The sequence below is a fragment of the Morone saxatilis genome, unplaced genomic scaffold, assembly GCF_004916995.1.
Source record: "Morone saxatilis isolate NCDOM2014 unplaced genomic scaffold, NCSU_SB_2.0 Contig10, whole genome shotgun sequence".
NCBI lineage: Eukaryota > Metazoa > Chordata > Actinopteri > Moronidae > Morone > Morone saxatilis.
Window position 1 is genome coordinate 12,976,546 of NW_023339652.1, and position 15,755 is coordinate 12,992,300.

General features: G+C 41.8%; 1 protein-coding gene across 1 annotated transcript in view; it reads right to left on the reverse strand.

The window, feature by feature from the left end:
* The window catches only part of tafa5a (TAFA chemokine like family member 5a), a 133,518-nt gene extending 118,971 nt beyond the window's left edge, over positions 1–14,547 (reverse strand). The window contains exon 1 of the mRNA XM_035673353.1: positions 14,022–14,547. Coding sequence (XP_035529246.1) covers positions 14,022–14,133 — 112 coding nt within the window. The 5' untranslated portion in view covers positions 14,134–14,547. The remainder of the gene's footprint in view (positions 1–14,021) is intronic.
* Between the last annotated feature and the right edge of the window lie 1,208 nt (positions 14,548–15,755).

The following is a 15,755-nucleotide window of genomic DNA, read 5'->3' on the forward strand; positions in this document are numbered from 1 at the left end:
GATGCAGCAGAAGCCAATTATACTTTTTACTATTCAGTATGGGTCCAGCTCCAAAAATGCTAGATCCTACATTTCCTAAAATTGCACACAATAGCTCTCCCCATTAGTGTCCCTTTAAAGAACCACTGAAAACAAATATAAAATAAATAGAGAGGAAAAAATAATTGCACTAAAAAATGCTCAATCTGCAATTATGTTCCAATTAAAATGCTGAGAAACGGGATGCATAATTATTACATACTCCTCTGATGAAAAACTGTTGAAAAATTCAGAAGTTACTTTTATCTGAATTATCAAAGCAATAGTATGATGCCTCTGTCTTGTCGCACATAAAAATAGCAACAGTTGATGGCTGGTGATGACACAGTGTGTCAACAGGAAATGGAAAATAAGTCACTCCACCTTCTGTCCGCCTTGTGTCTCTCACTTTGGCTTCACTTGCAGTCAGAATCATGTAGCACTCCAAAAGCAGGGGATTAGGTGATGGTTTGTAGTGCAGGCAGAGACCGAATGCTACAGCTTGCACACAGACACACACACACACGGACATGCACTAGTAATATGTGTCTGCTTGTGTATTGAGATGCTGACTGTGTATGATCCAACAAAACATCTCCCTCCCCTCCTGGAACCTCTGAATGCAGAGACGTACTTCGACATCGCCCGAGGATTTGTTAATTAGCTTGCCAACATCTGTCCTCTCAATGCAAGATGGGATTAGAATACAAAAAAAAATAACGCCCATCGTCTGATCACCTATCCGCGACAGCACCCATAACAACAGATGTCAACCACCCTCCGCCCCCACCTCCATGGCCCAGAGGTAAAAAAACGACAGTTTTTATGTGATCCTTCTTTAATTGATGTTAGCATGTTGTTGAATAATGCATGGCCTTCTCCAGGAGAGCACTGTACAGCAATAATTTGTGTGTGTGTGTCAATGGGTGTCTACTTTGTATCTACTTTGAAACTTGTATCCTGCTTGTAATGTCCTCCACGAGCCAAAGGGAATTGATGAAATGATAACTTCTGCTCTTACGGAAGGATTATAGAAGTGATTAAGTTGTACGGGACAGACCCTATGGGAGATGAAGAGGAGGGCGTAATGGCGAGGAGTTCTCTCTATTCATTTCTCTGCTGGAAGCTTTGGTTGCATGGAGCTCGATGTGGTCTCCCCAGACATTGACAAATGAAGTAATTACATTTATGTGAGTGTGTAGGATTGATTCATCAGCCAACGCTCGCTACCAGGAGCTTCTGATTTAATTGGGGAGCTGGTGACACATGCGTCTTCCTGTGATAACAGATCATTCTTTATCAAAATGAAATCATGCCCCAATAATATGTACAAAAGTCGATAATGTTCAATTTGGTGCATGTTGAACTCTATCCATGAAAATTATTCCTAATTTGAGGCGTTACAAGAAATATGCTGTTATTAGTTAATTAGTGTGAAAGACATGATACAAAATCTGTAGAAATATCTCACCATTGATATTTCAGTTGCTAAACGCTGGTCAATGAAGAGTTCACAAGATGTTCTGCAGTGCAAATTTTTCAGTCTTGAAAGGATCAATTCCCCCAAATTATGAAAAACAAAACACATTTGGGGTGCTCACTTCGTAGAGTGTACAAAGGCTGAGTCCTTCCTGCAGCGGCCAAGGGGTTTGAATCCAACCTGTGGCCCATCGCCACGTGTCACCCCACCTTTCCTGTCACTCTTCAGCTGTCACTATCGATTAAAGGCAATCAAGGCAAATAAACCCCACATTTTCTGATTAACCTCTTATGCAATCCAGTCTCCTCTATGATTTTGAAGGATATCAAATGCCGCTCAGACTTTTTGCCAAAGATACATCTTCAGAGCACCTTTTTAAACCAATCGTACAAACCTTATTCAATTTACTGTAATGTAAGACAAGGCAAAGGACAAACTGGAGCTGTTCAGTTATTTCAAATTGTTTTAATTCTGTGCAAGTGGAGTAATCAACTAACCATTTCGCTCTAATTTTATAAACTGTTGGGTAGTTTAAGATTGCATCACATTTCATATATTTTGTCAATTTGTAAAGTAACTAGTGTGCAAGTGTTTGATGAATTTAGTGGAGTAAAGTACTATATTTCCCTTTTAAAGGAGTGGAGTTTAAGTGTTAAGTATAGAAAATACTCAAACACAAATTAAGTGCACTATTTGAGTAAGTCAGTCACTTAAGGCTAGAGAAAGATCATGGTCTCTAAGAATGGAAATATCTCTGCTGACTTGAAGCACGAAACAGGATCTGTTTAATCAAAACCGCTTATTACATTTCCTCCACTATTCAATTCAGTGATGTGATTTCTAGGAGAAGGAGTTGCCTATAATCATATCTATGTGCAGATACTTTTAACTTCCCTTGTTTTTTTAGATTTCTGCCACCACCCCAACAGAATTGAGACGAATAGAATTTTGTTTGTGGTGCTCAAAGCATTGAAAAATGACATTTAAAAACATTTAAAAAACAACATTTCCAAAAATGTCCCTGCTACTCCATGTCATCTGCAGAATATACTGTCAACAGTTTTCTTCAGTATAGATTCACTAAAAATCAGATTCCATTCCATTGTTAAAAAAATCCCAAACCAAGCAAATAAAAACCAAAACAATGTGTTTTGTTTTTTATCATTTGGGTGAACTGAACCTTCAAAGTTTCTGCTTAGAGTAAGTGATATTAAACAAGATACAAGTATGAATTTGAGCACTAGAGAGTTACTTCATTATCGCTGTTATAATCGAGTTCAGAGAGTCTTTTTCAGAGAGTAAGACAGATAATGTTCTGGTTTTATGTCAGAGGTGGGATAGTGTTTTCTTTAAAATTATACAATCCAATATCAGATCAAATTATCAAAGTTAAAATGTCATTTTCACAAATGGCACCTACAATCAGCCACTTATACTATTAGCATATATTCCAAGATGAAATCATGCATGAAAAAAAAGCAGAGAGAAAATGTGGGGAAAGGCATGAAAGCAAAAGAAACCACGTTTGGCTTTTTAACATAGTGCTCCTAAGACAGATAGATTTTGTGAAATTGTCTCCACATGAAATGAGTTTTACCAGCAATAATGAGTGTTGTATAGCACAAAGTGTAATATCCAACAATATAAGTGATAACAGAGAGCATTTGCATGAATTTGACTCATTGCGTCACATGCACATCACATATATTGTTGCCTATAGGGTCCCTGATGAGAAGTCGTAATGAGCTCTTCAACCCTGAAGAGGCAGGCATAACTCGCATGTTCTGCTGTCACTGTGACAATGGAGGGGTTTATCACTGCCAAAGGCTTGGGGGGAGAGAGTGTGAGCCGGGATGCGCTGGGGAGATTGGGGAGGGAGGAAACGCTGTATACAACGAGAGACAGAGATAGCACGAGAGCATGAGAGAAATAATAAAGAAAAAATCTCCTCCAGCCTGCCGTGCATGCGTAACCGAGGCATGTTTCAGCATGTTGAGGATATCAGCTGGAATTATGCTGCTGCAGCTCGCTGAGCACTTCCAGGGTATCCATTTGCTACTGTGTCCCTTGCAGCAGAGCTAACCTTCGGTGCCACCTCTCTTCTTGCATCTCTGCCTTGCCTCTTTTCCTGCATGTTGTTCCTCTCTCCCTCAGACTGTGTCAGGAGGGTAAAGAGAAATAGAGCAGACAGGGATCAGCTTCGCCCCCTTTTACAAGACAAACCCCCAGAGGTGACGATTGACAAAAAGCTTGAATATGGGCAAACACTCCTCAACTACCAGTCAGTGCCGAGAAGTTTAAGTGTTATGTTGCCTCTGTTTGAACCAGACTGTTAAATATTAAACATTTCAGATTTTCCGGGTTTCGGAGAATTAAGCAATGCAGACATTTTTGTCTCATGCTAAAAGACTGATTGTAAGAAAAGCAAGTTATGCTTCACTTTCCTTCCAAAAACATTTAGCTGAAGCCTGCATTTATGACTCATAAAATCATGGAGGGTGTTTACTTTACATGCTGTGAAAATCATGTTGACTCTACTTGTGAATAATTTTCCAGTAAATAACTCTAAATTCTAAATAAGTCTGGCTGACTTCTATGTTTTGATGTAAATCGTTTAAGACCGCAGGGTAGCTGCTTATCTTCAATATAACTGTGGTCCATTATTGAACAAGAGTCTACAGCCATGCTAGCAGAGTGTGTGCGAGAAGTGTCAAGGGCAGAGAGTATGCACAGAAGCTGATACCAACAGCAGCCTGATGGCGAGCATTACGAAAATATTAGAAAACCTGGTGTCTTAAAGCTGCAACAGTTCAGATCAGCTATTTATTACGTCTGACTGCCTCGTCTCTTTCCTCCAGTGTTTTCTGTCAGAGTTCGCTTTTCTGCTGCTGTAGTGTGAGATCAGGCTTATCCAGTTCAAGGATTTTTAATCTTAACTTCTCCTCCAACATCCTCACCGCAAAAAAGAAACTTCCACAAGTAACTTTACTGAGTTTTTAAGCTTTGATAAACAGCAGCAATTACAACTGGTCCTGCCATACTCTTAACCTGTGAACTTACGTATGTCGCATCACCATCTGACGGATTAGTGGAGTTAGAGATGGTGCTAATTGCTAACTATCAGACAAACAATACAACATGTTTGTCAAAAAAGGAATAATAATAATTAGATTTTTTTTTCTACAGGGGTGAATATTCCATACTACAACTATACAAACATATATTCATACAATAATAACAGAAATGTCAGTGATTCCCAACCAGGCTAACATGGAGTATCTCAACTACTTTGAAAAAAGTAATGGATAAATATGTAACAATATATACAACAACAATAACGAAATATGAGTAAATAGATTAAACCTGTGCTATGACTAATAAAAGAGGAGATGGAAAAAATGGAAAAATGCATAACGTTTTGGGTAATGTTTGGTAAATGAGGCGGTTTTATAGTCATAGTTTATAGTATTACTTATTTATGTATTCAGAGATACATTTGACTCATTTAGTGACTTTTGTTGCTTCTGGGATTCCATATGTGCTTCTAGAAATATTGGAGTTACGGCCTTGTTCGCAGGCACGCTGGTTGTTTTTCCATTAAAAAAGGAAAGCTTCCTCATCCTCTGGGCTATGCAGGGTCTCAAATCAAATCTTTACAGTATATCCCTTTTGCTCTCTCGAACAGCAGCCACAAATCAGTTCATCGTTCCTGCATCCCAAAATGGTTGTTGGAGCAGCAACAAGCACCAGTGCAAGATAAATGAGGGCAAGCGCATTGTAATTTCCATATCAATCACGGATAGTGTCAGGAGCTTAACTTGGGGAAAAAGAGACGGAAAGGAAAGAAAGAAAGAAAGAAAGAAAGGGAGGGAAAACGAGAAAATATATCCTTTTGTTGTTATGAAAAATCTACTCCAGCTATTATTTAATGAAGCGCATTCCAAAATTGAGGGCCAAGTAATGCACCTTGTGGCACGGAGCCAAAAGCAAACTGACCAGGTGACTGACTGGCCGTCTGTCTGTCTGTCTCTAACAATCCTTGAAACAGCTTCAGAATCTCAACCGCCTTTGACATCTGGGTGCAAAGAGAGTGCAGCTGTCATTTAGGCCATAAATGTCCAGCAGATTTATCTTCCAGAAACATTAACATTGAATCGTGGCTGTCAGCATGCATGTCACCAGGCCTTGATGTGGAGGTGGTGCGGCTGACATGCTGGCAGGAAGGGAGAGAAGGAAGAATGAAAAGAAGGAGGAAAGGATCGAGAGAGGGAATGAGGGGAGGCCCTCAAGGCCCCATAACAAGTTCTTGAGAGTTGGGCTGGCGAAACTTTGTGCCGGCGTTATCTTGTTAAGTGCCGGAGTCATTGAAGGACACCAGACAATTGATTGAACGGAGTTGACTTCAGCACAATTTCCTCCTCGTAGCGACATGTATCAACCAGGCCATGGGTCCCTATATTCTGCACCTTAACTACCTCTCAGGTCTCCCACTGTGACAAATGGCTTCTGTCTCTTCTAATGTAATATTTGTTTCTACTTCTGAGAGCCTCTCGGCTACTCCGCGGCGAGTCTGTCTGCCGACTGCTTCATTGTGTTAGCTGACTTTATTCCCCAACCGCCTGTCAATTGGTGGACCGTCTGAGTGTTCTCGTCTGTCTGTCTTTTGTCTCATTGCCTGCACCGTCCTTTTTTCTCTCTCAAGCACTTTCTACTGCTCCCTCGTCAACTCCTTTCTCCGTCTTGCACTCACCATTTCTCTGCCTCCCCTGTGCTCTGTCTGTCTCTCTTCCCTCTCCTACTCCCTCATTCTCATTGCCTCTCTGCCATCCCAATCCCTCTTTCCCTCTCTCCGCCCACCTCCTCCCGCTCTCTCTCCACTTTACCGCCATGTCTTTGCTCCAGATGCTAGCTGTCTCAGCTCCGTGGGCCGCGTCTCTGTGATGGGCCCCTCCAGGAATTCAAAGCACCATTCTGGCATTTTCTTCCAAGCAATTGCTTTTTGCAGTAATAAAGGGGGGAGTAGCTTTAGCATCTCTCTCTGAATGGGCTTACTGGCCCTAGGCAAAACAAGCACAAGTGCACATCCATGAATCCTCTCGGGGCAGGAGCACACCGCAAGACTCTGTCCGGATTCCGACCCAATTAAGCCGTCTCGCACAATTTACAGGACTGGTTTCAAAGACTTAACATTAATCACTTTTTCTTTGTCAAAGGGTCCAAATGAGGCTCCTGAATCTTAAATTTTGTGTTTCTGCTTTCATTTTATTAAGAAAATCCTGAACTATATTGACTGTAACCTGTTGAGCCCCACAGTCATATGCCACTGAAAATATGATATGTAAATATTATACATGCCGTTTTAATGGTAATTAAAGTCACACTGACACCAAATTAATTCACGATGGGACACGGAGCATTTAAGGTGCAATTAGCCATGGAGGCGGCTTGCGACTATAGTTTGCCTAACTGCAAAACCAAACACTTCACAATTTGTTTTCACATTAAGTAAATGTCACAGCATATTAGCATGCTATTATGGCTTCCTTTTTTTTTTACACAGCAGGGTCGGGTTACAAAGGTGCAGGTAGAGACGACTTAAAAACCCAGTGTGAGAGAGAGAAACAAAAACAATGCAGGAGAGGGTGAAGTGATGAGAAAAATGGAATCAGTGAGACAGAGAAGCGGCTTTAATGCAACTTTTACTGCATCTCAGTGTAAACAAGTGCACCAACTGTTGTAGCTGTTAACTGTTCTGAGGCCATGGAGCAGCTGTGGAGGAACAGGCTGTGTGCTGTTTCACTGTGTGCTGTGATGAAGCTGTGATGACAAAACTGCTAAACACAGGCATGAAGCTGACTTGTTGGATTCAGTGTGGCTACAGCAAACATCCCGCTATACTTTAAAAGCTCTCTCCACTGTCTTTTAGCCAAGAGAGGGTTGTGTATAGGATGGGCAGTGCACATGCTCTTTGCCACAACAAATGGCATTACATCCTTCTTTCATTAAGCCGTTTTTCCTTGTGTGCTTACCTCAGATCAATAGTTTTAACAAGAGGCAGGCACACACACACACGGTGGTAATATTGAATCGAGAAGCACTGAGGCCGTAATTGATTGCATAACTGCATTTATAAGTGTTATGTGTATTAGGCTTGTCAACTAAAAGGCCAACATTCATTGATTGGGTGAGAGGCTGCAGTGAACAATGCACCTTGTCAATGTAATCTCAAAATAATCCTGTTTGACTTCTGTGTTTCGGTGTAAATCAAGTGTTCTTTTTAGCTTTTTAGAGTACACAGCTGCTTATCTTCAATGTAACTGTGGCCCATTAATGAACAAGACTAAGGGCCTACAGCTATGCTAGGCCCTGTGAGGCTGCACTGCAGTGTTTTGAGCTAAAGCTAATGACAGCACGCTAACCCGCTTAGTGGGTATATGGTTTACCATGTTCATCATCATAGACTGTTAGCATGCTACTGTTATTATTAATTAATTATTATTATAACTATTCTGTAATTAACAGAAAAAACGTGTTCAGTACATGTACAAACAAATCAATTTGACAACAAATCTTTAAACTGAACTCGCTACACTGAATCACCATTGTAACTGAATGAGTCCGCGCACTGTTAGCCTGCTGAGGTAATGACCTTACAGTGCTTGTATAGGCTGGTACTAAGGTGAATGTAGTCGCTTAGACTAGCAAAAGACTGAATGTACCACTGACCTGAAGACTGAATAGACTAGTTACGAGCAATGATGCATTCACTTACTGATGTACATACTGAAGTGCATTTGATTGGTGATGCAACCGCTTAGCTTAGGAAATAGGAATGTGGTTGTAAACCAAAGTATTACGTAAGACAAATTAATCTTTAGATGTGGGGATTCATCCTAAGAGATGCAATAATGCCTGCACCAAATTTCATGCGAATCCGTACGAACATTGTTGAGCAATGTTACCCAAAAAACAAAAGCATCAAACTGTTGGTGGTGCTAGAGGTAATGTCAGGGGATAAACAAAGTCAGTAGGCTACATCTTTTGGAGTACAATTAATGTCTGCACAAAATTTCATGACAACCCATCCATAGTTGTTCAGATACTTCAGTCGGCAAACTCATTATGTAGTAACAGATGTTCATTGTAAAAAATGGGATATGTTGTTCAGAAAGGAAGCAATTTACTTGTCAACTTTAGCACTATGTCACTGTAAAAAAAACAACAAAAAGGGTCCCTGGTTTGATGTAATTGCCTATCCACAGTCCAAAGTGTGCAAACATCAACACATTTTTGGGGTGATGGATGCCCTTTGCCTCACAGAGAGGGCCAAGAGAAGCATCCATATGCCTGAAGATCCCTATCAACAAGCATCCCCTTAATACTAAAATGTTCTATTCACTCACTGCCAGACAACAGAAAGCAACTACGAGCTGACACGAGTGCATGCTGCAGAGGAAAACACACTGCCTGTGGCCACACTGCCATCTCCCATTTAATGTCAATGGGTCCCTGCGCACACTGAAAAGGATCCCATTGCTGCTTAATATTTCATAACGTATGTCGCAAAATTCGTAATATTCTTTCCTTGCCTTACCAAACTTGACGCTGTCCATTTGTGGCACGCTCATTATGCGGTAAAAGCAACCCCCCCTTCCCCCCCCTCCTTTTCAAATGACACTCATCATGGTCTTTAAATTTTGCAAAGCTGCCTTCTAAAAAGCTGTTCAAATATGTATGCGGTCTCTGGCCCCATTTCCGGGGGTCCATAATGTGGCTCTTTGCTTTCTCGGTGGAAAAACTCAACAGGTTGACTCCCTTTATGAATCTACGTCCCCAGGCCATAGGCAGCCCTTTCTGCAGCTTCCTGGCTGTGGCTCCTCTCTCCGTCTCCCTCCCTGCAGAGGAAGAGGCTCGAGGCTATGCTGAAAATAAGATAAGATATTCAAATATGTCCACGCGCTAACCCACAAGTCCATGCATTTTTCGGGGTCAGCCCAGTCCCATTTTCTCAGCTTGTGAATCAGACGACCTACGACAGACATTTTGTGTGTGTGTGTGTGTCATGTGAACACATACGAGCCTTGTCATATCCCCATCTATGTGTGATTATGTGTATTGAGCTCTTGAGGTGAGGTGCCTGCCTCTTTTTCTCCATGGATGCCCCCAAGCTGCAGTTCCCAGTAACAGTCAACAATCCATCGATTCAGCAGCAAGTCATAAACAAACAAGCAGGAGGAAACACAGGAGACCAAGCTGAGAGACAAATCTGATGGGAATGGCTTTAAGCGGCAGCAGAGAGCTGTTGTTCCCGACAGCATTGGAATGTGTGTTCGTGCACGTGTCCGACCCTTCTGCATTCTCAAAATCTTGCAGGGTGATGTCCATGTCCATGCGCAAGTAGGTCATGGGTGTTTGCATTTTTCTGTATGACCCTGAGTAACTGCTTTGATACAGTTATGCTTGCTTGTATGTGTGTGTGTGCGCATCAGTGTAACCTACATGCCTGCTTTGATGTTATGTTCATTAATATCTCTATTATATCTCTAATGTATGTGTTTGTCCTTGAGTGCTTACATGTGTCTGTGTACAGGATTATACTGAAGGCTGGAATGAATCAGAAAACATTATATTTTTGAATTTTGACATAAGAAAGGTATTATACATGACCTCTCTTCTTTTCCTCAGTCACTTCCTCCACCTTCTCCTCCTCCCCCTTTCACTTACTGTTACTCTATCTATCCCTATCTCTCTCTCTCTTCCCCCTTCTCCGCGTTCGCAGTGCAGGACCACAGCCGTGGCTTCATTCCTTAGCTCTCCCAAGCTAAGATTAGCATACTGATTAGCTAGCATCTTCCTCCGGGCTCACACACAGGGCTACAGCCTCATGAATACATAATAGCACTGTCTGCAAACAAATGCATGGCTGAGAGCTTCCAGAGGAGGGAGCTACTGCACAGAATACAATGCTTTAATTTTTTCTTTTGTAATGTAATCAGAGGGTACTGAAGCATTCTCATGTGATTAGAGTTTCCAACACGGTATGAGCAGTTAAATTGTTGAGCTGCTGCCATTTATCTTGTGAGCTTCTCTCTCTCTGCCCTATGTTTGTCTCCTTCTCTCTGATTCTTTTCACTTTCTTTTTCCACTTTTCCACCCTCAGCAGGGCATCTCTTTCTTTCACCCATCTCCTTTCACTACCTCTTCCTGTCCTCCTCTCGCTTCCCTCTGTCTATCCTCCAAATCTCCCTGTCATTAGTCCCTTCCTCTCCTGCCTCCCCCTCCTCTGCTTTTCTTATCGAAGCATTAACGAGGATATCGAGCCACCTCCTGCCCTCACCTCTTTCAGTGCCTCTACTTCTGTCCCTCCTTCCACCGCATTTCTTCCTCTCCCTCTTCAATCTCTCCCTCTCAGAAGGGCCTGAGTGAGGACGGCAGATCGTGTGAAGTTGGATGTTGATTCTAGGTGACAGGCACCATATGAGTCATAGCCATAATCACAGAGCTCCCCTCAGTCCCCCCTCCACCCTCTTTGGCTGCACAACACAGCAGCACTGCAAAGCAAAATTGCCCTTGGTACAAACAATAGCCTTACAGTACACACCATGCATGTAAATTTCTACAATACGTACAATACTTTTTTTCTCACACACTTAAATACTTCAGTAAAAGGAGTCATTCAGACAAGCGAAATGAGCAAATGTATGTAAGTTGTTTAGATTTGCATAAAAGCACCTAAATGTATGAAACCCTGCACATTCTGGACCATTTTCTAGACATATGCATGAATAACTACCATACATGTACATATGTATAGAGCATTTTATAGTCAACTCAGTGGTCGGTCAGCTTATGAGTCTCTGAATATAAAGTTAAAAAATAATTTATTGATAGCCAAGGAAGGATACGTGAAACACTACAGAGTGTTCAGATCAGACTGTAAAAGGCTAATTCAGTAATGTAGTATAAACTGTCTTTGTCTTTTGGACTGCTAGTTGGACAAAACCTTGAGGTCTAGAACATTAATCACTTGCATTACCAGTGTTTTTGCTGTTTTCTGATGTTTTATACAACAAATAATTTAAATGAGAAATTAATTAGCAGATTAATCGATAATCAAAATAATTCTTAGCTGCAGCCCTGAAGACATACACAGAGACCTTGGAACATGAAGATTTTTCTTTTTGTGTCAATTTTCAATGGACAAAAGGACAAACATATTCAAGTTATTAAGTTGTACATCTATAAAAAATTTGGTATAATTCCTTGGACTTGGGAATTCTAGTTTCTAAAAGAGAAGAGGAGAGGTCAGCAGTGGAACAGGTGAGAGATGACGAGAGAGGGGCAGGAATAAACTGCTGAGAGAGCAGAGACCTCAGTCAGAATAACGTACAGTAACTCGCAGCGGTCAGCTCAGCTCAGACCTTCAGCAGAAAAGAGACCCAGAAATGATAGGATGTGCAAGAAATGAAAAAGAGAGGAAGAGAATGAAAGAACAATTGCTACAAAGAGAAAGAGGAGAATCAAATATGAGGAAATTGAGCATAAAATGGAGACAAAAACGTAAAAAATAAAACAAGGAGGCACAACGAAGGGGAACTGGACCGGACAGCTGACCGGGACACCGAAGGACACAAGAACAAAGTAGAGGAGAGGGTGAGATAAATATAAAAAAAGAAAAAAAATCTGAAAGACAGCACAGATGAGGAAGGTCAAACAAGATGGAAACGGATGAAAAGACAAAGCTAAAACAGAAATCTTCTGAGCTGCAAGTTCAGACGATTGGGGATTTATCTGCCAAAAAGACCACAAGCTAAGACAAAAGAAAAAGCTACAGGGAAAGAAAGACAAGAAAGAGGAGCCAAGAGAAGAAATCAAGGAGGCTCTGGGGCTTTAGTCTAATATACAAATATTGGTTGTGACAAAAAAGAAAGATACAAATTAGTTATGTGTTTTGGGCCGTTCTTGCTTTTCCCAGAGTTCAAATACCATTAAAGAAAAAAAGATGATTGATGATTTTCAGCCTCCGTGTTGCAGAAATAGCATTTCAAACAATTCCGAGCAGTATGGGGTGAAAAGATTATGAAAAGAGAAAAGAGAACAAGAAATCAAAGAATCACTATTGCTCAGATTATTAAATTCCAGAGGGGGTGAGGTGTTGCTGGGTAGGAGATCGGGGGCCTTCTACCCAAGAGGGGGTGGGATTGGGGGGGTCGGGTGGGGGCCTAAAAGACTGCTGACTGTAACAAACATCCAAGCGCCATTGATTGGATACAAGCAGAAGATCAATCGACATGGCCGAAGGCACCGTAAAAGAAGAGACAGACCCACCTATCCAGAAGCTTTTCACTCATATTTACCCCCACCCCCATTGATTTACCTGGGGCTGGTGTGATTACAAAGCAAACTCAATCTGCTGTCCATTGTAAAAGAAAAACAGAGGATGAGAGAAAGCAACGGGGGGGCATTGCGGAAGCTAAAAGGAAAACTCAAGAAAATGATCATGTAAGCATAGCTAATATGCTGGAAGACAAGATGATTTTATTCATCATTAGCTCAGCGGCTAATGAAATAGCTCAGTTTTTTTTTTTAAATGGGCTTTACCATGGCTATTGCACATAGCCTCCGTTTTTCACACGTAGCAGACTGGAGCACAGTGTGCCAGCTGGATTCCTTCCTCACAAGTGAGTCAGATGCAGTTTGAGACAGAGGAGGGAAGCAAGAGGGAGAAGAGGAAGGTGTGAGGGTGCCAGAGAGGAAGAAATGAAAAGACATCCTCGGCCAGAGAAGTAGCCTTAGAGAGAAAGAAAGTGGGGCTGTGTGGCCGTGTGTGTGCTTGCATACATTTGCCTAATAAGGTTATCCTCAGGCAATAGTTGAATTATGGCCTGGAGTAAGACCTATTGTTTGTCCAACTAAAAAGTCTGTTTTCATACAGTGTGTATCCTGTGAATTCTTTATTTATGCTCCCGAAACCAGACTTTAGTCCAGAGACAATGTGACAGATGCATGACTATCTGACCTTAGTAAGTCAGTCTGACAGCAACACAGCCCTCAGGACACACACACACAGAATTAAAGGCAGTCACGAGGCTTAATTAGGCTCCTGGGACGCTTGAGTTCAACCTCCTTTCCAAAGAAAGTGTTTTCATCTGACAAAAAGACACATCTCCCTCTTCTCTAAGCCCTCTTTCTGCACAAGTGTATGCACATGCATGTCTGTGTTTGCATGAGTGAGATCAGGGACAAAAAGATAAAGAGAGTAGGTGGGTTTTCAGTGTGTGTGAGCGCAGCTGTGAGTCCAAATTCGTGTCTTCCAATAACTGTTAAGAAAAATCGGAGAAAAAAAATTGACACGTCGACAACTAGTGAGATCAATAGGCTAAGAGCGATTGCCAATACCAGTTGCATAATTTTGTGGTCAAAGGGTTCCCACATGACACGGTCACCCGCTGCGCACCAGCGTTTTGCGTCCAACGCATCCAAATGCCGATATGTGCGGTCAGAAACGAGCGGCGGGACTTACCGCAGTACAGAACCAGCAGCGCTGTCAGAAGCACCACAGCCCAGAAAGTTGACGACATCCTCGGCCAGCGGCTGGCATCTTTGCGCCTTGACAACCTTGACACCGAAGCCATTGAACAAACAGAGCACTTCCTTTTTTGACGAGACGAATAAAAAGCAAAGGTGGTAATCTCACAATCCAGCTCGGCCTCTTACAATGCTCATATCTCCGCGTGTAATCCCACAAAAAGACATGTCAGGATCGAGCAACTGATGGAAAGGCAGGGATCTGCTCCTTGGGTTAGTCGGATTGCCGGTGCGCAAAAGAAAAGGTCACATCTTCCTTAGCAATCCTAGTTGGGAAATAACGCAGTATTTTTCATATTCGTCCAGAAACACAACTTGGTAAACGTCCCTTTAGTTGTGCCAAAGTGTGTTAACCTCAATTTCCGTCTTATAAATCATTAAAAGAAGCTCGGCGCGCCAGTGCATGAAGACTGCGTTGAGTTAATGCTCAAAGTGTTCAATCATCTATACCGCAGCGTCGTAAAGCCTCTTTTCACCTGTGGTAGCAGGTTTTCCTCGATTCTCTCCAGCCTCACCAGCCCCGACGGCATAGCCCAAAGACCGGCTTGAAAAAATAAACGGGCTCCTATAAAATCCGGTGTGTGAACGCCTGGATGGATGGATGAAGGAGGGTTGGTCGTAAAAGACCAAAAAAAAAAGTCCTTTAAGCTCTCGGTTTGGGCACGAAGTATAGATGAAGATTCACAGCATGCTTGCAGGAGGGAACGCAGGATGGAGAATGGATGGGTAGAGAGACTGTGGGAGAAAAGAGCGAGAGGAAAAGTGCGCACTGTGCGACTCCAAGTGATTTTGTCCAAAGTGAAACATTCAGATAATCGATATGACGTCAGCAATATGCCACTTGAGGTCGCGGTGTACAGTGGCTCCACAGCAGCTGGGTGCTGCACACCAAATAAATCGTAAAATCAGTGTGACACACGGGGTACAATGTTATTATTGATTGTATATATTGTGTATGGTGTATGTTTCTTTGATTTTCGAATCAATAATGATTGAGTGATGTTTTCCCACTAGCCATATATGCCTTTAATAAAAGACACATAATTCACACATACACGTGTGGTAATTAGTGTGAATAGTGATTTTTTTTTTGTTTTGTTTATCATGCAGCAATTTTAGAATTATTTTTTGACTCTCAAGGCAGCAGTCAGTTGTTTTCAGTGAAAAAGCCTGCTCACGACCAAACTGCAGACAGACACAGTTATTATGTGGTGAACATAATGGAGCATTTAGCAGATAAAGAGCCAGATATCCCCATCAAGAGTTGGCAAAGACAAAAAAACAGAGAGTCAAAAGTGAGTGAATTTTAGACTCACACTCACCAGGTGGCCAGAAACACAACTCCAAATGACTGACAGTGTTGTTTCATAACTGCTGAATGTGTTAATATTTGCTAAGCAACCTAAAGGTGATAATATGTCAGTGGTGTGTTCACAGCCTGTTTCGGCTGCCCCCAAGATGCCAAAAAATCACATATTGCAGGTTTAAGTAAGATTTATTTTAAATGTAAGCCTTGTAATGGAATATTTCACATTGTACTACTGTTAATCGTTCCCCTTCTGTAGGGGATCTGAATTGTTCTTCCCTCACTGCTTCAGTAACATAAATAGCACCACTTCTCTGTCCCTCAGCATTACAGACAGCTCCATGGACAGCGCAGTAAAGAGTT